Genomic DNA, 24,158 nt, shown 5'->3' on the forward strand with positions numbered 1-24,158 from the left:
CATCTTCAGGAGCTACACCTATATTTCAGAAACAGTGCAAATCGCACAGCTTTCCTTAAATCAGCTGCTAGTGCTCTTGGCATCTGTGACTTGAAAGTAAAAGTAAGAAAATGTTCATGCCTTCAAAGACATTATCAAATAACAGATATAGCATCTTCTTATTTATATCAATCTTTCATCCATTCTGAACTTTAATAATATGAGCTTGAATTGCATTAGGAGGTGAAGAACATAAGATGGCTCTCCCAGGAACCGGCCATCTCTAATTTACAGAGAAATCTGCAAGCAGTACTGTCAGCCCTTGCTGAGTAGGCTGAGATAAAAAAAAAAAAAAAAAAAAACCCAGTGACAAAGGGGCTGTACACATACTGTGCCACATACAGATCTGTGGCTGCTGTGTACCTCCAGGAAGATGTACTCCCCCACCTGACCTGTCTGTCAAAATTATTTTAGAAGGAGGATGTCAACTTCTAAGAAATAGGGAAGCAGGTGTTTTTTTCTTATTTTACACTGACGGCAAATGCATTTATTAAATGTTAAACATACTTGTGGCTTGCCGGCTATCATTCTTCACTTGAGCTACTGAACTACTTTTTTTTTTCTCTTTTCTTAAATTTTAGGTCCCAGTGACAATACAAGTTATGTGGGACATCAAAGATGCAGGTGGCCACCAACTCCCAGGCTCCTCCTTAGCAGAGCTCCACCAGAACGTAGAGGCTCTCAACAGCCAGGTAGAAGAGGAGATTGTGAGGAGACGACGGGATAAGGAAGATGAGAATCCAGACAAGGCGGTCTTCTGGTCAAGATTCCGCAACAAGGTAAATAGATGTTTTTTCATCAAACATAATAAAAAAAAAAAAAAAAAAAAAAAGATTCTGAAATAAAGTTTTGATAAAGTTTAAATGCTATGATTTATTGGTCTTTATTTATCAACTTCATTTGCACATTCTCTATGTATACCTATTAGGTAATGAATCCCCACCTTGAGAAGAGGTTCCAGCAGCTGGAAATCCTTGCTGCCTTCAATGTGCTGGGGCCACAAGCAGCCAAAGGACAAAATGACCGCGAAACATTTGCCAGCCTGAGAACTCTTGCAACCAAGTTCCCAAAGATCGAGGAGGGCTCACTTTTTCAGGAGTGGCCATCCTTTAGAGTACACATTGTCTCTGGGATGCTCAAAGTGAGTTATGCAACATTAATTAATAAAATATCCATGTCATTTCTGCACACTGGCCATTCTAACACTGATCAAAATCAAAGTCTCAGTTGGACATAATGAGGGAGGTGGACTCTGAATATGATGAGCTGCAGCAACTCTATCCCAACCTTGGTCTGCTGGCTGCCGTTGCCCTGAACCTCCTAGTCTCCAGTGTAAACTGTGAGAGGGATTTTTCAGCAATGAACAGGGTAAGGACAAAGTAAAAATTGATTATTGTTGCACAATTATTTTAAATGCCTATGAAGATATTTCTAAAAATTGTATGGTGTAACGTAATCTGTACTCTTCACTCGTGGCCTAATTACCGGTGAAGACAGACCTACGCAGCAGGCTGAATTTGATATATATATATATATATATATATATATATATATAAAACCAAGCAAAGCGGTAAATATCCAAAATAAACATAACGCTTTACTTCAGACATTTACCAGTAAATCTCAAGAATCATAAGTGCCTTTGGCTAATGACCAAATGTCTTGACTTCAGGAGTCCTGTGTAAGGCCAAGTGCTGCAAGAGCTTACCATGCTGCAATAAGTAAGTAAATACCTATTCACTGCAAGACTTTGTGACTTTTTGTGTCACTCACAACCAAAGTGTGATTTCTGTTGAAAAAACAAAGGTCCTAAATTACTTCATTTGCATTTAACAGAATGCTATTTTTCAATCAAACTACTACGTATTTGTTGTGCGATATCCTTCAACAACCTTTTTGAGAATTGTTTTATACGCAAATATACCAGAATGTTGGTTGTTCTACACAAGTGGATCATAATATTGTTCAGTACCATGCTGAATTGCTCAATTGTGCATTACTCTAGGTTAATGATTATTTTGTTAATGGAAAATGTTTATGCAGAAATAAAGTGTTAGACATTAATGTTTTTTGTTACTGGAACACTTGTATACAGAAATACATATATTGTTCAACATCAATGTTTTTTGTTAATGGAAAATTTGTATGCAGAAATAAATACATATTATTCACCTTATTTGGTAAATGTTGACATTTACTGGTAAAATTTGAGATTGACCAGATTCAGACTTTTACCGTAACATATAATTTACCGTGAAATTTACTGTGCAGTATTCCAGAGATAAAACTTCTCATCTCACTGTAATCAATCTGGACAGATATCAGGCTGAACGCTTGCTTCAATGGATATCAGAAAATGCTGCCATGCTTTTCATAATATATCTCGCCCCCAGTCTCCAACCTAGCATGAACTGTCGGCATTTAACACAGCACAAGGAAAAGCCAACAAAAATGCCACTGACATTTTCACCACTGGAAACTTCTTAAACTAGTCTATAGCAGCAGTTAACCACAATACATGTACTGTAGCTTCATTTATAGTGGTAAAAACAGTGCAGTAGGACAACATACGACAGAATTAAACCTTTCAGGTATGCTTTGGTTCAAAGACAGAAAGAGTCAAAATGTTCTTATTTTATTTATCTATTCATATATACCTGCAAGAGTGATAATGCAACAAAGTAGGTACAATCATGTACACCCACTGTAAAAAAAAAAAAACTAAGAATGAACAGACCAGGCACCACCTGCAAATGGTGCAGATCACTGTACTACCAAAATAGACTCCTTTGACAAGCAGGGTGCACAAGGAAGCTTGAAAGAAACAGTTCATTTCTCAAGGTTACATGACAGGCACACAGAACCACAGCTAGTTCTGCAAACACTGCATGACATCAAACACTGCAATGTGCCTCGGTATAGAGAGCACTTTAAATGTTATAGGCTGCAGTTGCTAAGTACAGTATAGCAGACAACGTCTGCAGCCTTTCTGTAAAACTTTATATGAACGCATAAGAACAGTTGACTTGTTTGCTGGTTACATGAACGCATAAGAACAGTTGACTTGTTTGCTGGTTACTTTTTTGCTTACTTGTAATAACTGTATTGTTAAGATTAGCACTTTCACATACTATAGTAAAAAAAAAAAAAAAAAAAAAAAAAAAAAAACACTATTTAGCTAACAGTTGGTTTAACATCCTCAAACAGAATTTGAAATTGTTTGTGCAGGAGACAGTCGCCCTGTCAATACTAAAATATCATGTTTAAACACCGGGATTTTGAAAATGTATTTAAACAGTCTTGAGTACAGTCCTCTGCACTTTTTATTTATTTATTTAACTAGGACAAAGCATTTATTTTCCACTGATCAATAAGTATGGTATACTGTAAATGAGCACATCCTACAGTGTACAGACTTCACTGATGATGCAGTGCAAAGGGTAAGCTGGGATCCCACAAATAAATCAAATAGAAATAGTTTATGAATATAACTACCACACTTGTTTCTGCACACCTTATCCTCCTAGCAGCAATCCACTGCTTGGCACCCCAACAAAACCTAAAACTTTAATTACAGAAGGAAATACGTTAACAGCTACCTACAGACAATGCGTGTTGATAAATATTACACAATTCATAAGTTATTCATCAGTGATCAAGCTGACGACTGTCTTGTTATTCGTCTGTCTCCTCCTGATTTTTTAAATGTTTTATTTACTTTAGGCTTAGGTCTGTGAAGTCTAATTCAAAACTAGGTTTACCTGATTAGACTTAAGCTTAGGTATGTCACCATCTACACAGTGCCCCGAGTGTAAATACAGTACTTGTAAAAATGAACACAAAAGCAATATAAATGTTATGTCCCAGTCCCCTATAAGAAGGATTTCAGTTTCGCTTGGTTGCTAATACGAAGCGCATCTCGATTATTTAAGAGCCCGAGAAACAGAAACACAAAGCGGTTTAATATCACAGGCCTCAATGTCTCTGCACTTCCTTATATAGTTGATATTAGTTATTACGGAAGAAACTGCCACATCCAAGTAGTTGCCAAATGCAGTGTCTTTTAAAACACACAAAAAAATTTTGACGCAAGTTTAATGTATGTTTTAGTAAGGTTTTTGTATGCAAACCATTCTAACTTCCGTGTCACGATACAGTTGTTTATTCGTGCTGATAATGGTACTGCTGCACTATATAACCATAACATTTCTTCGTCATTTGACGTACAACACTCTGCTATATGTTTTACCGCAAGTTCTGTTTAAATGTATTGTACAAAATTAAAAATAAAAGGTGCATCTTACCTGCATCCCAGGCAGGCCTGACTGTACGGGGGAGTGAGCCATGGCGCCGGGCAACTTAAATCAGAAACACTAAATAAAACAGACTATACAAATTCCCAATCTCGTTCCTTTAAAATTATTTTCGGTATATCCTATTCCCATCGACTTCCAGAACAGATCCTCGGAAATCAAGATGCCCTAAATGATATGAATCAGTCAAGATTTTGCCCAGTCTTCAAGCAACCCAGATCTGGTTTACACTTGCAGTTGTACTGTGTGTTCCTTTCCTTTTTTAGACTCTGATCAAAACATTCACCTCTGCAAAAATAAAAATAAAAACACTTGTACACCGGTTTAAATCAGAGCATACTCATCACAGTCCTGCAAATTTAAAATAAAAAAGTATGCGCTGATAGCTTGAGGTTGCTTAATATGTTTTTACGCAGAGAACGCTGGCTTTTTCCTTGGTTAGGTTTACAATTTTCCGCTGATTTATCTCGTACAAGCCAGGGCGCATTTGCTCAGTTGTACCCAGCGCCTGGATGATGCAGTACCTGTGCGTCGTTAACCGTCGTTATTATTATTATTATTATTATTATTGTCTCGTCCTCCTCATTTTTCTCCAGTGCCCTCCGCCATCTTGTTAGCGCTGTCACTGTGACATCAGGGCGGATCACGTCTCAGTGACACGACTCATTCTAATTGTACTGCAAAATATCAACTTACGGAACCAATCGTTTAAAAAGAAAAATACACAATAAACTATGGGTAGAAGGTCTTCTTCAACCTATTGTCTTGCAGATAAAGATGCACCGCTATGATTTGTTGTTGTTAATGTAGGAGCTTGTGTCCTTAATTATGCTAGGTTTTGAGAGAGACTGATGAAGAGCTCTGAACATTTGAGAAGGTTCATTAAACATATATGTTACTAATACAATGAGTTTTGCAAAGATTTGACACAACAGACTTGATCCCTGCATTGAAACGTCCAGCAATTGCTGATGAGCTGGTAACCTGCTATTAAGATTTGGAAGAAATATTTACTGGCCTCTGCTGGGCTCCCAGCAGGTGTATAAAATCCCAGACAGCAGATGGGTTAATTTAAGAGTGTAAACAAAGTGACATAAAACTGATCTTAAAATGAACATCATAATCACCTCTGAACTGAAATTATAGCACTTAAATCCAGTTTTAAAACACATTATACCCCTTTTCCACCTGCACACCCAAGTCGTGAGGTCTCCAGGCTCCAGGCCCTCACGGCTCTGGTGGTTTTGCACTAGCAAGATACCTGACCCAAGCCGACTTGTACCATGAAACTCCAGCCTTGCAACATATGGCTCGGGGCCGCCGAGCCATAACAGGCTGGCTCGGCTCGGCTCGGCCTGACTCGGCTCGGGCGTGCAGAAAAGACTACCTTCTAAAAGGCTGCTTTTGTTTCAGATGTGTTTTGAAAGTTGTTCCTGTCATATTTCTACAGGTACTTTATTCATTTTATTTCACATGTATTTTTTATGGATTTTTTACATTGTCCCAGGGATTAGGCACAATCATTTTTTTTATGTTATGCTCATTTGATATTCCATGTGTTAACATTTATTGCACTTACATTTACTTGTGCTAAAGCAGACATGCCTCCAGGCGTCTGAATGCATAGTGCCCCGCATGCATTTTCATTAGTTCAATATTGTATGGGAACAATATAGATTAAGGGATGGGAAATATCTTGTGTAAAATCAGATCTATTTTTATCCCAGAATTTGGTCTGAAGAAGGTTTATATTATTTTAAAAAAAAGAAAAAAAAAAGCAGTGTCTTTGTTGCAATGGATTTGAACTCACTTTCAACTTTAAATGATTTACCAGACAGAATGTAGTATAAAATGCATTCTGCTGATCTGAATCAGTGTACAGCTGCATTTTAAAATCATTCAACATTTAATAATACCCTTCAACATGCATTGTATATTTTAATGATCTAGGGCAGGGCTTCTCAAACTCGATCCTGGGGACTCCCTGTGGCTGCTGTTTTTCATTCCAACCGAGCTCTCAATTACTTAACTAGACCCTTAACTGAACTGATAATTTGCTTAATTAGACCTTTTTACTTGTGTTCAGCTTTTGAACAGTTGCGTATTTCAAGTTAGCTGTAGCATCTGATCAGTAACTAAAAACATGTGTGCAATTGAAATACAATTTCCCCGTCTGTCAGGCTCAAGTTTTTCTATGTTTAGAGAACACATTCTAGGGTCCAATTCTAATGAAACATTTTTATTAGGAAATTACGTTAAATATGGGGACATTATAAATCTATGTAATAAGTGGAGCAATAGGTATTTGGTAATGTCTGGGGTAAGGTAAACAAAAAAATACAACCTGTAATGGTTGAAATAAGTCTTTTCCATTATGTGGAGTGCAGTTGACCTTGAATTATGTCTCCAGTATAATTAAATTAAATAAAAGCACCATTATATTTCAATGAGTTTATAAATACATATTACAAGAATGATTTCAGCATTGTTCCATTTAATAAGAGGATATTTTTATGTCAGCGCCTAGAAGCACTTGGATTTGAAAGAACACAAATCTGCATAATTTGGCAGTGTTTTACTGTGATTTAGAATTGAAACTGTAGGAAGGCCGAACGCCCTCCAATCTGTTGCTTTGTAAAGTTTAATTTCACTATCAGACTTGCAATGAAGTACCAAACAAATATAATTCAAAATGAATAGATAAGGGAGATACAGTATACACATCACATACCATTTCACGTGTGCATATAGCAGTTATAGCATGAACATGGGTTTACAACTGAGTTAACCCACTGAGATGGCTCATAATAGATCTGGCTGCTTGGTCTATCTCAATACAGTGCTCAGAGACCCTGATTATCGAATTAACCATGCCAATTATAGATCTCTGTCATTTCTTGTCACTTAACATTTCATAACTTTATTTTGGTCTTTCTGACAGAGATGTGTTTATTTATTTATTTTTTTAAATGGTGACAATGTTTTTTGTAGACTTGATGCTTCACTTTGCTTTTACATTGCCATACATGGAAATGTTCCAACTAACAGGGCTTGTTTCATATAACAAAATTCATGCATCATTAGCAGATAAATTAAAAAGGGCTTTGTGTTTAGTTTACACAACAGTAGCTTTCTGCACTCTTGAAAAACAAAGTAATGTAATCTCTGAAGAGTTTCAAAGGGGATTTAAAGAATACATTTGGGAAAAATATATGTACAAACTCTATAAAGACAATGAGGCAAACATTTTGACAAAATATAAATTTGAATAGGTGATCACATTGCCTATTTCTATAGGATAGGTGTGGAATAGATTTTACAGAATGGAAACATTAGCTGTTGGATGTTCAGAAATTGAAAGTATGGGTACTGCTAAACCAGAGAACATGAGCTGTCTTTGGTGCGACTGACTGGTGCTAAAGACCCCGTAATAGATTGTCATAAAACAAAAGTGACAACATGGCTCAACCTCCACTGGTAATATGATAAATGTTGACATGGTTTCTCAAAGCTCGCACTTGACAAAACAAGCACAACATAAAGACACAGTATGTCTTACTTGGTTTAAATAACACGGTTAATCAGCTTGTGCAAAAACTTTAAGGGCCACCCACCTTCCCTTTCAGTCAGCAAGGGCTGAGGCCTGGCCTCTTTTACCAGATTTAGATCTCACTTGAATACTTGTTCTAGAAAAGAGTAGATTGAATATGTCCCATTCTAGATTGACAAACTAGACTGTACTTATTAAAGCATTTAAAATCATGTCATCCTACAGTTATGCATTTTGTTAAATAAAATTGAAGAGTAAATATTCTTAACACAAAGAGTGTGCTATTAAACGCTGTTTGGGTTTTACATCTTGCTCTGCTTAGGGAAATTTGCTATGTTGTTGTAAACAGGAATTGCACTCATTTCGTGAACATCCTTCTTTTTCTCCTCTTCATCAAACTGAGCTTCAATCTCTGCTGGGTCCACGTAGGTGTAGAAATAGGCCATGATTGAAAAAATGATGGAAACCGCAACCAGCAATGCAGCAAACAATATATACTCAGCCCACTGTGTGCGACAGGAAAGAAAGAATATCACAGTGAACCAAATAAATAAAAGAATGCATTTGCATTGATACATGGTCTTTCTCAAAGGGCTATGTTCTAAGTAACTATCATATTCAAGCAACACTAAATGAATTGTTTTAAGTATTTATTTAAACTGAAAACATAAGTGGCCTTCAAAAATATATACTGCACAATTCAGTACCAAGAATAAAAGTCAAGAAAAGTGTTATAAAGCATAGTGAAAGCATAATAAGGCAAAGGCAATCATGAAAACAATGGCACAGCAGAGTAAAACACGTGGTAAATAATGCAGTGTAAAAACATGGGAAAGCATGGGAAAACTGTAATTTACCAAGAAGATTAAACCCCCTGAGACAACTCATAAAATATCTGGCAGTTTGGTCTGATTATGACAATTAGTCTCTAAAATAATCTTAAACTGTACATGGTCCCACCCCGTCTCATTGGTTCAGCTTGAAGGGAGTATGAAGATGTATGTGGTGAGTTAAACAGATCAGCATGAGCTTGGGCTGTCCACTCCTCAGTTTGCAAAAGAAGGAAGCTGGCCTCCAGAAAGCTTGTCAGAATCTTTTTCTCTTGTTTATTCCTGCCTGCTTGGAGACCCCCTCAGTATAAAATATTTTAATAACATGGATTTTACATAGTCTTCCTAATGTGCACACACCTGATCAGGGAGCTGTCCCACTCCGGCCACGATCAGCACAATGATGTTACCAACAGCTACTGTCAACAGCCAGCCAGCCTGGAGAACCGATTTCATATTGGAAGGTGCCTGCAATGTAAAAAAAATAAAAAAATAATGCCCTTATTAAATATTTGGATTCAAGCTTAAGTACCAGTGTATGGAGTTTTTAGACACACTGCTGCCTCTTGACGTTGCTGGAATGGTTTCTGGTTGTACCACCAACCTGTGAGTATGAAAACTCCAGCCCAGTGACGGAGAAGACCACTTCACCACATGTCATCAGGAAGTACTGCGGAATCTGCCAGGCCATGTGAATTGTGTTGGGTTGGATGTCTTCAATGTATGTAAGTTTGGCTATCTGCTGGCTGTCACACTACAGAATGGAGAGATTCAAATGTATTTTTGTTTAAAAAATAGACACTGAAACCAATCAAATTAGTCTTTTTACATGTGATTGTTTTAAATGTATTCAATTTACATTTAACTCTGAACAATCTTTATAGAAGTAGGAGGATCCTAACTTTATCAGATGTACGAATAGTAAATGTGGATGGCAAGGTTTAAACTTATTCAACTCTGCTTTTTCAGTGGGGGTTGGGTAACAATATCAACAATCTTGGCATTCAACTTAAAGGTGCTGGTAAGTTAATTGAAATAATGGAACCTGTTACCAGTAGTAGTTGATTTTAGTTATAGTATATTATGATTTTATAAGCTTTAAAAAAAAAAAAAAAAACTCTTACATTTAAATTCTGTATGACAACAGTGTAGGAGCTGCCAAATCCAAAAGATTTTGAAACTGTGCAGGTTCTTACTAATGTGTCATTGTAACTGAAGACAAATTCACTCCTTTAAAATAGAAATATATACAAACATCACAATAAAGAACTAAAAACGGGATTTTGAAAAAATGACTATTTATTTGAAATTATTAACACTCACACTCCTTCTGGCAGTAGCACGTAATCTGAACTTGTGAAAGGCAGAACATGTCCAGGTTCTTTGGTCCCTGCCTTGATTAGAACTGTTATGTTCTCCAGGGCATTTACAAATCTATAATGGCAAAATCACCCCCCACAAAGAGAGGATATCACAGTTATCTTAACTTATTTAGATGCACTTTGTATTTCACCCATTAGATCTTGGTTAAAACCCCAAAGTTTAAAGCACCTCAAACATGTCTTCTCTCTAAGTCCAGCTGCAACACCAGAGTGTAACAATTAACCTGCCCCCCTGCAACACTCACCCCTGTGACTAAGAAATATCACATGTTCCACGTGGTAAATCTTACTGAAGTTTAGCAATGGGAAGCAACAACAAGAACATATTAGTTAAAATTATTGTGTTCTTTTTAAACCCAATCAAGTTGTTCTACATTGATGGCGGTAAATATGTTTTAATTTAAAAATGTACACTGTATTACTGCTCTATTGAGTAAGATATAGCTTTTTTTTATTGGTGTGAATATATAGGAGTAGTTATTCCTTGGTTTTTTAAAAAAAGATCAGTCATTCTATGGTAGGATGTGCTGTGAGTCAATGATGTCCATTAAAATAAAACGGACCACTCAAGGTGTTAAAACACATAAACCAGATCAGAATACATTTCTGTTGGTCTGCATTTCTAGCCTACATATTTTCCAGCTCATTAGCATTCATATTCTTTGGGATTTAATTTCTTTGACTGTAACTGTACTAACTGAAAATGAATACATACCTGATGGCGTTATTCCCTTGTACTGGCTTTTCGTTAGTATCCTTAAGCTGGAAAAAAAGAAAAAAAAACAAAACAGGTTCAGTATTAAAAGTTTCAATGTTTTTTTTTTTTTTTTTTATATTTTATTTATATTTTAACACCTGAATGAAGTATGTTCAAAACAAACTGTGTTCATCATTACAACTGTTTATGTGCAGTATAACAGATCCCAGATCTAAAATGAATAGAATGGACAGAATATACATATGACAAGCTCTGACGAAATCACTTTTAAAGCTTTTTTTAAGAACTTAAATATAAATAAAATAATAATTCATTTAAATATTATTATATATAAATACTGTCGGTATTAGTGACTACTACTGTAACATCTTTAGACTTTACTAATACAGAGGCCCTGATCACAAAGCTTCAAACTAGTGGGTACGTAAGAAATAACCCAGAAGAGGGTATGAGGTAAGACCATTCTTAACACATGCCTTGGGTGCGTTGTGAATTGTCTTACCACACACCCTTGAGTGGGTTATTTTGTTTATAAAATGGCTACACTTTTTTTTCTAGAAAATAATTACACAAATTAGCTTTAAGGAAAAAAAAAACAAGAAATATGTATCCATCCACTGAGAAAAATAGTCCCTGAAGACTGTTTGACTGCAACATATATTTTGTACTTTTTTATTTGCCATAAACATTACATTGAACATTGCCATTTATAGTAACATTTTCACACCGATGGCCGGTAACCGGCATAATTTCCCTAGATTGTAGACCAGCATTAGAGTAAACGACTCCCGTGTCAGTTTGTGCAGTGCTGCAGTCCTTCCCGTCCGTGGCGAACACAATAGAATTCTATACCAAACCAACCTTGTTTAATAGCCCAACTGTTGTGTCAGCAGATAGCAAGAGAGATTTTAATTTTGTTTTAAATATGTTTCTGAAATCGGAGGGTAGTGGTGATGTATCTGTTGTGTTGAGAGTTTAAACATTGCATATTTGCTAGTCAGTTTTAGAGTTTTAGATATTTAGTTTAACAAGTTGATGCCGCTGCTGCATATATATATATATATATATATATATATATATATATATATATATATATATATATATATATATATATATATTACATGCTGAGTGAGACTTGCGTGGTGATTTTTCAGATGGCTTTTGAATAGTGTTACTGCTACTGCTTGCCTCTGAGTTTTCTTTGTTCTCTGACTAAATAAATACCACAGTATGTTTGCCAATTTTCTGTAATTCTTAGTGACAGAGATGAAAAAAACAGATTGTTGAGTGATTTAAATGCTGTTTCAGTTGTATGTTGACATTTTTACTTACAAAAACACTGTTTGGAATATTGTTACTATTAAGGTGTAGTAATATTAATAGATCAGGTAAGTAAGTTGATCGATGATGTCATAACCTCGTGGTAAGACAATTATTACCACTTGGTCATGTGATCTTATTCAGCCTATCACAGCACTTAATTTATCCAAGCCATTTTATAATTAAAGATGTTTATGCTATGTTGTTATGAACGAAACAAAGTCTGACATTAACAAAACTGTTCTTGAAATAAGTTTAACAAGCCAAAAGCAGGGATGTGGTAATTTTGATAAATAAAGTTTGACATATTTTCAATGTAAGTTTGGCAGGGATGAGGTTAAAATCCCATCCATGTCAAATCCATGTGTGGAATGTGCCCAGGTGCTAATTGACTGATTGATTTGTCAAATAGCTACATGGTATATAAAAGGAACCAAGTGCTTTGATCAAGACAGAGAGTTAGTGTAAACAAAGGGATGACAGCAGCAGGGTGTGCTCTCTGTCCTGCACCAAGCTAGCCTTTGCTTGGGTGCATAATTTATTTATTTATTTTTTTGGTATGTTAAAGCTTTTGTTTATTTTGTTGCTAAGTGTGCGAAAAGGCTTGAAACTGCAATCTCCGTCTCCCGCCTTTGCTATTCCTGCCGCTAGCTAGCCTTGACCACATGGCTGCCCTTCCACAACCCATGAAACAGTAATTTAAATATGTGACTATTTCATTCGTAAGAACCGATGATACGTTACAGGACATTGTACTGTTCAGAACATTTGTATTACTTATGTTCCGTTTACAGTGTAGTCTGTTCTCCTGCAATAGATTTTTAAACATAATCACACTCAGGTCAAATCAGAGAACACCATATCACTCATAAGAATCACAGGCTTAATGAACAAATTGTTTTATACTGTACTTACCAACATGAATTGAATTGAAGGGACATTTTTTACTAAAAGAGTGTGTCGAGTAGCGCTCTTAAATACAACGGATGAATTGAGTGTATTTTTTCCATAAGATACAATTAAATTGCCATCTCCAGATGAGACATCTCTGTAGGCCGTGTCCTGAAAGTGAAGGTTAAGAAGAGATGTTTTGAACTCATTGAGCAGACTATCTCCTACCCCAACTCATTCCACACGCAAGACGCCATTGTCAGTGTACCTGAAAAAAGGGTAAACAACATTTGGGATCAACTGAATACAAAAATGTGTCCAAATTAAAATAAATACATAAATAAATAAATAAATACATACATATTCAGCACCAGTCATAAGTCTGCACTCACCACCCTTTAACTGCTTAGATTGTGACAAACCCAAAAGTTTCTGATTGTATTTTCCTAATATATGCAGTAATCTTGATTTTTACACGTTTAAATTCAAAGCTAAGGTATTGGCAAGGAACACAAAAGACCTATGTCTTGCTGTCAGTGATGCTGTCATGTTATGAAGAGCTGAAATTTAAAATGTTATACAAACTGAACCTAAACAACAGCAAGAACATACTGTATTTGTTAAGATTACCTGTACTGAGGTGCTGTTTAACTGTATGATCTTCTGTTTCAGCCATGAGCAAAAGCTCAAGGTAGACCCAGACTCCCTCTTGTCGAGACAGTTAATATAGTTGTTTTTGTTTTGCAGTCAGGTTCCCCATTTTATGACAGACTGGGTACCCAACAAGCACACAAGTGGGTAAAAGTTAAGTATTCCTGCTCCCAAAAATCATTACCTGTTTCTAAAATGACAATATTTTTCTACACATGACAACAATGGGTTTAACACACAGAAAAGGGGACAATAGTGTTACTTGTATCCCTTTTATCATAAATAATTCATACAAAATAAGAGACATTTGAGTGTAGACAATATATTGAGTGTAGACAATATATTTTAACTTTTTTTTTTTTTTTAATTTTCATAATTTACCTTAAAAGAGTCTGCTGAAAAATTGTCTCCCACTATGTTCACATCAACAGTAGCATCACCTAAATTGATGATTTTCAATTGACTTGTACCGGCTGATGGGAATTTGGGCAGAGTTTTCTAGAAAACAAAGCATTTGAACAAAATAAACATATGTGCCAAGGAAGAATCTTTATGATAACATTAAATGGTGTCTATAGTTTTTAAATAATTATTTAGGGATTGCAAGAACACTTAAGGTAAGTAGTTTTAGGGTTCAGTGTGTGGCTGAGTATACAATCACACATTGAAAATGACTTAACATATACTGTAAGAGTACCTGAAATATGGCATGCAAACTGAGAGATGTGTTTATCCATAGACTCATATGTTAAAGTTCAAGATATAGCTGTAAATACTACAAATACACGTTTGCTATGTATGTGCTTCTTTCAAAACTGCAAACGTGAAACCTTCATAGCGAAGAGCACGAGAAGTAAGGTTAATGTGATCATTTAATCAGCTGTAACAAAAACTACTGTTAAAAAAACTACAGTGTTATGCAGCATGGTAGTGTTATTAGGGTAGAATGTATTACTACATGTACTTGTGATGATTTCGGTAAACCGCAGTGTTCAAAATGGTCTGTATGAGATACTGTACTCACATCAATTTGGATTTGAAGCACAGCAGCTACTACAAAAGCCAAAGCAGCAAGCAGCATCCCGAATGTCATTTTTCTCAATGGTCTGGAACAAACAAGATAAACAAAGTTGTTTATTGTTGTTTTTTTCCCCTTAAAAACACAAAAAAGTCAAGAATTTGCTTCATCACTTTGGCTGCTACTTTCATCAGTGTAATCCCTTTTAGAGATGCAGAGCCTTTCAATTTGCTGATCAGGTGGAAGGTGCATCAACAACACACATACATAGAAATACTGCATATTTGCATTAGACCTCAAAGGCCAATTTGAAAGGCTTTATACAAAAACACCCCTCTGCCGCCAATCCAGAACATGGGTGTTTATTTAACCCATTAAAGTACATTCTTTAATACTTTCCACTATTCTTTCTCAAAGATCCAACTAAAATAAGAGAGCAAATGATTTATTACATCGGTGTAATGGCTCCCTTTATTATGGGTTAACAGGGATTAACATTAATATTTATTTAATACTGAACCTGATGAATAGACATGCTGACCAAAATGTGTGTATGTATAATGACATGTTCTAGATTTGTGTAGCTTGATGTTGACCAACCCACTTTGTCTTGCCTAGAAAACTGGAATAAACATCTTTTGCAAAACAAGACAAAGTAAGCATCATTAAAGTAAGTTCAAATGCATCTAATTGTAGCAGGAGCATGTTAACAGGTAGGACACATTGTCCAGTTGGCAGAGCAAACGTTATTTTGTCAAGCTGAGTTGCTGTGGCTCGGATTGCACTCACGTGAAGTTCAGCTTGCACTTCTTAATCAATGGATATACAAGTCTGTCTACAATAGGTACCAATATGACAATCAGGATGGGGTTTACAATCTGTGAAGAGAAGTTGAATGTCAAACACAAAACAGAAACTGTTCAACAAATTAAATAATTTAAAAAAATACATAGAGCTTAGTGTAATAAATAGTGGCAAATGCCTACCTGCATTTGATCTGGCTGAATCTGTATAGAGCCCTGAGAAGACAAGATCATATATATTTATGGAAGATCAATATTCTCTACAGTGATAACATGTTTTAAATTGCACCTGCAGGTTAGTTACAACTTACAAAATGTCCATCCATAGTGGTGGCTTGGAAAGTCCATCTTGAACCCTACAAATACAAAAGTCATGTTAGATTTTGTACTGCTGAGTCATTAAGCCAGCAACTGAACGTTGGAGTGCACTGGCTTCTGCCTCTTCAATAAGCAGCAATGCGATACATATTAGTAAACCAAGTCTGATTGAGGTAAAATGAGACAGAAAGCAGACTACACAGTACCACAAAAGTGACAGTATTTTTGAAAACTTACAAAGGTTGGTTGGTTGGTGTTTTAGGTAGTCCTGTAATTACACTGTATTTAGGCATGCAGTTGTGACTTTACCATGCAATTACTATGTAACGAGACATTATTATTAATAACCGTAAATTTACCATCTGTTATGACTAATGTCCATTTTCTTTAAATATAACAGTACCTGCTGATCAAAGAGTGTCCAGAACATAGGGAGTGGTAAATACAGGAACAGGACTTTCAAGACCATTTTGATTTGAGCAACAAGACGTTTCTACCAAGAGAGAGGGACAGTATATATTTCAGTACATTGTGGAAGTGTTTTTGATGGTATACACAGACAAAATTATATGTATAGAACAATAACAAATATACAAAACAACAAAGGCAGTCAAATATCTTATCTGAACTATTAGTTTTAGCCTTTTCATTTCCTTGTGTATTTTTATTTTTTTTTTATTGTGCTTTAAAAACAAATACTGCACAGACAAGGGGAACATACATCATACTTCTCAGAGGCCCAGTCCATCCAATGTTGTCTCTTTGGGTACTGTTTGCTTCTGTGTTTAAATCTGTTATTCAGGGCAAACTGTTTGCATCAAAAATAATAAATAAGCATTATCACTGATAGCAAAGTTTATACATTACAACATAAAAATACATTCACTGCCTATAGCACAATATTAAGATTCTCACAGGCAGTTTATTCTACTTTTAAAAGAATGCCTGTCTAGTTTGACAGAGAGAGAGAGAGAGAGAGAGAGAGAGAGAGAGGATCGAAGTGGTCAGGAGAATGAGTATATAAATAAATAAAATTAAAAGAAACCAATGCTATTGATTTTCTGGACAAGTAACTTTTTCTATATATGCAGTTAACAGGTTGTCATTTAATTTACACTTAAGAGAATATGGTGCAGCTATTGATATTAGTCAATATATGTCAAGTATGTGTTGTTGATTTATTTTCTAAAATACAGTGAATGATATCTTTCCTTACCCCAATGCATTTGCAAACCTCAAGCAGTATGTTGCCCTGAGGGGATACCTTCTGGTACATGCTACTTCCAGCAATGAACACAACTGTAATAACATAAGAAAAACCTTTTCATTCTGGTGGAAGTCATGACCTTGGAAACATCTTTATGAGGTAGCCTAGGGCCTTTATAAATGCTGTGAGGTGCTCTGGAGCCCTTGCGAACCAGGGTTGTGTAAGGTTTCAAAGGAAATTGGCAGGAAATTAAGAGGAAGTATGATGAGCCCTTGTCAGTTGCCCTACAGTCACAATATATTGTGGTTGCACTGGTCAAGAAACAATGCCAGCTAACTCTTTGATATAAAAAAAACGTACTCAGAGCAACAACCATCAATGCGGCTGGAACTCCAAAGGCCAGTGGGTAGCATTTTTGTTGTGAGTGGATGCCACACTCTTGTCCTGTAATATAAAGGAATTTTCAGTTAGATAACAACAATAGAAGTAGCTAAAATTCTTCCATGGAGAAGACATACCCTGCTAAGAAAAGCATTACTAAACACCATTGTTATCTATGTTATATATATATATATATATATATATATATATATATATATATATATATATATATATATATATATATATATATATATATATATATATATATATATACTATACTACTGTATATATGACTGTAGTCTGCTCTTACCTCTGAGGATTGGGGTGATTAAAGTGGAGAGAAGGCTCCCAGCATTAATGGACAGGTAAAAGATGGAAAAGAAGGTGCTTCTTTGTTTTTCCTACAGAAAAAGAACAATGGGAAAGCCATTTAAGTTTTGGTGTTAATCATGGTTAATAAAAGAAAACAGCCTTCCTGAGATAGATAACAGCTAATGTTTAAAGTAACATTTTGTTCACAATTGGAGGAATTACATAATGACATATTAAACAAAAAATGTACCAGCTCACGAGTATTTCTGTTTGATTCTGTGAAGCTGTATCATTTTAAATGTAGCATTCAAAAGATTATCATAACACACCCAAGATCATAGTATTTTGTCAACTTCATCACTTTTTTTGGCTGTCTACACTTGAAGAGAGGCTGCTTGAATGGAGTGTTGCTAGGTGAAGTGCAGTCATAAAGTAAACTGAGCATGGGAACTCTCAGGAAAAAAGAATAGTTTCATAGTTGACTGTGAGTGATTGGGGATGCTCAGACAGCATCAATAAAGGCAGCCTAGCAGGTGTTTAAAGAGGGACACTTGTATTTGGAAAGGGGATGATAGTACATGCATCTACATACTAATGCAGACCTGCTATGAAAAACATATGATGTATACCAGGTTAAACGGATTCCTTTTAGCCAGTAAAACAAGAATGGTGTAGTCAAATTGTTAATTCTGACCTGGTGGTCCTCAAACTGATCTCCACCAAAGGCAGCCACACAAGGTTTAATTCCCCCAGTACCCAGAGCAATCAGGATCAGACCAATCATTGACAGGGCACTGAAACAGAACAGTCAACATTATCCAGCAGAGTTAAGAAGGACATCAAAAAATGCAATCATGATGTGGTGGTATGTGAAAAACAATGGGATGGAAATTATATGAGCATTCACGGATAACTTTGAACCCCTAAAAACACTGGTGAAGCTTCAAGAGTAGTGGAGTACATGTTAGCTGCTATATTACTATAGTACAGGGCACATGCAAGATCTGAACTTACATATGCACAGTTAAGTTGTTGGGGGTTCCATCCCTGTCGGTGTCTGTCAAATCATGAATGGTACTGATAGCCATGATCACCTGGCCCAATGTGTAGACAATGGACAGGTAGATGATGGTTCTGTGGAAAATCAAAACAGTATTAGACATCAGATTTAGTTGTGTTATTGCAATAGTTATCTTGGATCTAGCATAACCTTTTGATACATTATTTCAACTGTTTAAATATTAAAATAATCTATGTCAGTAACATACAAGGATATTCCAGGAACTCAGTGGATATGAGACCTTGGTGTCAGTGATAATTACACTCAGTTCACATTTTAAATAAATAACTTCAAAGCATTAGCAAGCCATATCAAAACCATATGACTTTTCAACCTTAAGTTTTACCCCTTTGGTATGAAAGCAAATACTCACTTAAACTTCCCAAGCCATGAGTCAGCGACAACAGCTCCAAGGATTGGGGTTAGGTAACACAAGGCGACAAAAGTGTGATAGATAGAGGTAGCAGTATTATCGTCCCATTGGAGAAAGTATCTGAAGTAGAGGACGAGCACAGCTGGATAGGAGATAAGAGGAAAAACTCTTTAAAGTAATTATAGCTAACGAAATAGTTCCATTCATTTTCTCGACATGCATACCCATTCATTATACAGATCAAATGTCCAGTTTTGAAATAAACACATGCTTTAGCAAACATGTATTTTCATTTTAAAACATTAATGGTAGATGTACTAAGATGGATCAGTCACAGCACAAACATACCGCAATTTGCATTTTCGCTACGACAGTTCACAAAGTGCACATTTTGTCGTATGTACCAAGAAAAAATATGTTGACAAAGAGAGTGCAATATACTAATTAAAATATTATTTGCGTCATCTTAACGAGATCTGTAGCGAGAGTTGCGCGACATTTTTTCAAATAAAACAGCAGTAGTTGAGTTGTGGTTTGCTGCAGCAGAGGGTGCCCGAGGGATAACGTCTATACATGCAAGAATCAAAATAACATTGTTTTTGTTAAATGTAAACGTCATCTGTACAGTGCATTCTGTTCCGTCTTCATTTTACCTATTTTAATACTGTTATATAAAAAAAGAAAGGTTGTTTAATCCCATCAGATTCTATAGTGGGGCCCCAACCTTCACCCCCAAAAAGCTTTTCATAATCATACAGTAGCCCCTCGCTAAACTGGACATGTCTGTCCAACAAAAGGAGGTGTCAGGTTTAAAAACATACATTTACAGTTATCGATGTATTTTAAATATAAATCATTGCACTGAAATAACACTAATGTGTTTTGGGTATGCTGGACATTACATTATGTAAAAATATTCATCTGTACAGTAGGCCTATAAAGTACAGCAGTAAAATCAAATGAATACCTAGCGCACTTTTTTTGTACTTTAGCCTGCTGGTAACAAAATAAATCATGCTGCTGCTGCACTGCACACATTGATGTACAATGCGAATAAAAAAAAAAATTACTATTATTTTTAACTTGGTCTACTTAGTACCCTAGACAATTAGCACACAACAGATCATGGTCCTATCAGATGCTCAGAATGAGCTGGAGTGGTTAGTTAGTGCCACATGTGTGCAGTCTATTTCTCCCAGTTCACTGGGAAAGCCAGAAATGTGTTTTCAAGGCTTGTAAGTACACCCTCCCTTTAGTGAAAATTAGGTACTTGGGTGTTCATCTCAAAAATACACTGAGCACACTGGCAACACACGAGAAAAAGCAGACTGGGAAATGCCAGCAACAATTGTGATTGTATAAAACATGCTTTCAAAAGTTCTTAACAAATTGATGCAGTTGAAGTGTCGCAATTGCCTGCAGCATCAGTACATCTCATTGCAATGTTTTTGATCCCTCGTTTGCACTGTCTCCACCCTAATTTAGTAAATTTCTGCAGGAACGTCCAGAATTACATATTCAATTAAGGCTAAAATGCAAATAAGAACTGCGGCTGCAAAGCATTCCTTAAATAAAATTATGCTAACAGTGTTGCATTTGTTTAGTACATTTCATGCTACACTTCCGACAGGTTTACATGTGGTTTGCAATGATTGCGACAGGCGCAACACTTTAGTACATCTACCCCTATATCTGGTACTACTCTACCAGATGTTAAATAAATCTCTTGTACAAGCCATGCTTTTGGGTCATTTCACCTATTAGGTGAAATTGTCCCCACCCCTTCACTGGTCTCTTTTTGTCAATAACCAATCAGCTGCTTCCCCTGTTGACTGCCTTGCTTTCGGCCAGTAACATGCTTTGACCCTAATGACATTACTGTGTTGAAATGGCCAAGGAAGTAAAGCATTAACAGACTTCTTGAAAGGTAAGGCAAGCAAACTTTAACCTAAAGTCCCAGAAACCTGTTAAAATAATAATAATAATAATAATAATAATAATAATAATAATAATAATAATAATAATAATAATAAAAAGTTTGCTATAACATGTTTTTAAACTGCACATTTGAAACCCAACATGGGTAAGACTTATAGAATTGTTTCGTTTACAATTACTTTAAATGGGCATCTCAAATACAGTCCAAGTACACAGCAATAAACCAAGTGAATGGTACGGACACGACTTGAAAACAGCCATGGCTGGAATGAATGTTACCTCGCATTCCATAGTAGGAGAATCTTTCACAGAATTCATTGATGACAATGAAGAAGATGCTGAGTGGATAACCACAACATTCCACCTAAAATCAATGAAATAGAACAAGAATGAGGGAATATACAATGCACTTACAATTAAAATGAGAAACCCATGAAAATTAGTTTTCTGGGGCTCAAGCGAATACATTTGTCTGGGATTCAAATACCCTCGAACAAGCCTTTTGGAGCTCCTACAAAGTTTGAACTTTTGGAGTTCAGCTACAGTACCCACTGCATCCTCAGCTTGACTCCATGGAGGAAGTTTAAGGTGCTCTCAAGCTTGTTGCCACAGTAACAGGCTTGTTTTGAGATAGACGTGGATCGTAAACGCATGTCTTTTCATGGATTATTTAGTAACCCTGGAAAAGTTTGAAAAATGAATAAAAATTGAAGTAAATATAAAAAAAATACGAGTGAGTCCCTTCTGCCACTAACACACCTACTAGCATATGAGTTTTTAGTATGCTTATTATTAGTATTAGTTATATTTCATACTAGGAGCACAAAGACAGTAAAGCTTCCTTATCTTACATTACTCGAGTTGTTTCCTAATTTCGTATATCATGTCTATTTTAGATTTTCTTGATATTTTTTTAAGGTGGAGCTGTTCTTTCAGCACCAATAGAGCTTGGTAAAGTGATCATTAATTGTTTTGGTTCCGACGCATTAAAAAAAAAAAAAAAGGGAAAGTGCTATATAATGATACATCTTTTTCATATGCGGACTGTGGAGTGAATAGTAGTTTGGTGTAGGATTCAAGAAAGAAAAAATGTGTTAGTGTCCGAAGTGACTGGTGTGGTTTACTGACGGTACTTTTTTTTGTACTTTTTAATTACACAACAATCTAGTAAAATAAAATGAAAATACAAAATAAAAGAAGCACACGTTATCTCAGATTGAATTGATTGCATAGGCTGTTTAATAATATATTTAGTCCAAGTGCATGACGACTGACCGTCCAATTATGTGGTAGCACTGTTTACTTTATTTCTTGCATGCCTGTACACTTTGACGGTATCACTGTTTCTATACCAGATTATAGATAAGGAAGGTGTCTAAAATAATGTCTATGTTTTTAAAGTCTTTGTATTGTACACGTTAAGTATAAATCATAGGTGGCGTATGTAGCAGGTAGGACTGTATATCATACGACAGCATAATTACTTTAATTGTTCTACCGCAGGTAGTTTAAAGCAATGAGGTGGAAAATCCACATAGACTATCTTTGAGCAATACAGGAGCCTGTTGCTTGCAAACTTTTGAGGTTAAGACTCAAGGATATATAACTATAATCTATATCTATATATATATATATATATATATATATATATATATATATATATATATATATATATATATATATATATATATATATATATATATACCACACACACACACACACACACACACACACACACACACACATATATATATATATATATATATATATATATATATATATATATATATATATATACAATGTATTATGCATTTCTCTGTATTTAAAGTATTAGGGATTTACTTGTTGTTATTGCATCTTGTAAAGCACTTTGTGATGGTGGTCCATAATGAAAGGCGCTAAAGCTGGTGCAGCTCTTTAAATACCTTATTACAAAAAGTGCTCAAAATCTTATCTAATGTATACAATGAAACCTATAACCGGTATAAAAGGGGGTATTACATGATACAAGATTGAAAGCATAATAAACCTATTATTTTTATTGAAATTGTCAGGTTGACAACCAATGAAACACTGATCTTAATAACTGACAAAAAGAGTGGTCTTTAATTTTCCACACAATTAACCTTTTTCCCCAAAGTGATATCAATCCATTACATCAGTGATTTTCGGAGACGACTGTTTGTGTTTTTATGCTGCACGTTACTGTTCCAGCAAAAATCCACAGTGGACCCATGCTGTGACATGGAAGATATCCATATCTCAGTTATGCTTGTTTGAGGTGGATTTCTGTGGATTTTGGTTCCTGTTCTGAAGCTGTTGTATGTAGCAGACCCAGGAGCAACCTGCGTGTGCTCACAGTGACCTCCAATCCAAACGCTCCTATGATAGTCACTACATTCTGACATGTGGTAATTACCTATGATCTTCCACAAGATTTCACGAACCTTAAAATGTAATATCCAAACTGAAAACGTAAATGGATAAACAAAATTGGCATGACTAAAGCATACATTTAGTTGTTTTATAAATGCTCTTTTTGTTTAAAATTCAGCTGCAAAAACTTAAGTCCCTATGATGACACACATTTGTTCTCACCTTCTCACCAAAGGATGAAATATTGTTTAAAATATAGCAAGCATTCCAAAAGATTTAATTTAAATGAATGCATTACTTACTAGTAGTGATAATATTTCAAAAACATATAGAATTCAACAAGTACCTTTGATCTGGGTTTCCTATCTGCTACTTTCTCTGTATAAAAATAAAGTAATTCATATTAACAAACGTAACATTAAAAAAACAGCACAATATTCTAGTAGAGTTGCAGCAAAATATAACAACAACAATTTATATCACTGAAAGCATATCCTTTTTTATTGTGTCAAAAGAATATGAAATAAAACTACTATTAAATTATTACCCTGAAAAAAAAATGTTTCTGGCAACATACAGAAACTATGTGTCTGAGAAAATGTTACAGCTGAAGAATTTTATAATCATTTAGCAAGAGCTGATTGGTATTTGCAACAAACTTATATTTATTGTTTTATA

General features: G+C 35.4%; 2 protein-coding genes across 2 annotated transcripts in view; both read right to left on the reverse strand.

The window, feature by feature from the left end:
• The window catches only part of LOC121320687 (serine/threonine-protein kinase 24-like), a 42,365-nt gene extending 37,370 nt beyond the window's left edge, over window positions 1–4,995 (reverse strand). The window contains exon 1 of the mRNA XM_041259254.1: window positions 4,344–4,995. Within this exon, the coding sequence (XP_041115188.1) occupies window positions 4,344–4,385 (42 nt within the window). The 5' untranslated portion in view covers window positions 4,386–4,995. The remainder of the gene's footprint in view (window positions 1–4,343) is intronic.
• LOC121321073 (solute carrier family 15 member 1-like) lies at window positions 4,750–21,405 on the reverse strand. Its single transcript, XM_041259982.1, has 21 exons — window positions 21,384–21,405; window positions 19,167–19,308; window positions 18,748–18,867; window positions 18,428–18,527; window positions 17,732–17,822; window positions 17,401–17,484; window positions 17,050–17,132; window positions 16,555–16,641; window positions 16,237–16,326; window positions 15,827–15,871; window positions 15,699–15,731; window positions 15,502–15,590; window positions 14,719–14,800; window positions 14,076–14,192; window positions 10,830–10,876; window positions 10,056–10,166; window positions 9,851–9,962; window positions 9,337–9,471; window positions 9,093–9,200; window positions 8,259–8,408; window positions 4,750–4,809 (listed from the first exon to the last, which is right to left on the reverse strand). Exons 1-21 carry the CDS (start codon window positions 21,388–21,390, stop codon window positions 4,750–4,752), a joined length of 1,893 nt encoding a protein of 630 aa, XP_041115916.1. The 5' UTR covers window positions 21,391–21,405.
• Between the last annotated feature and the right edge of the window lie 2,753 nt (window positions 21,406–24,158).

The sequence above is a fragment of the Polyodon spathula genome, chromosome 9 (genome assembly GCF_017654505.1).
Source record: "Polyodon spathula isolate WHYD16114869_AA chromosome 9, ASM1765450v1, whole genome shotgun sequence".
NCBI classification, from domain to species: domain Eukaryota; kingdom Metazoa; phylum Chordata; class Actinopteri; order Acipenseriformes; family Polyodontidae; genus Polyodon; species Polyodon spathula.

Coding starts and splice junctions, on each gene's coding strand:
- LOC121321073 (XM_041259982.1), bottom strand. Junction 18,868..19,166: donor TCATGGCTTGGGAAGTTTAA/GTGAGTATTTGC, acceptor GATTTTCCACAG/AACCATCATCTACCTGTCCA. Junction 10,877..14,075: donor TTTCAGCAGACTCTTTTAAG/GTAAATTATGAA, acceptor CTTTTTTTCCAG/CTTAAGGATACTAACGAAAA.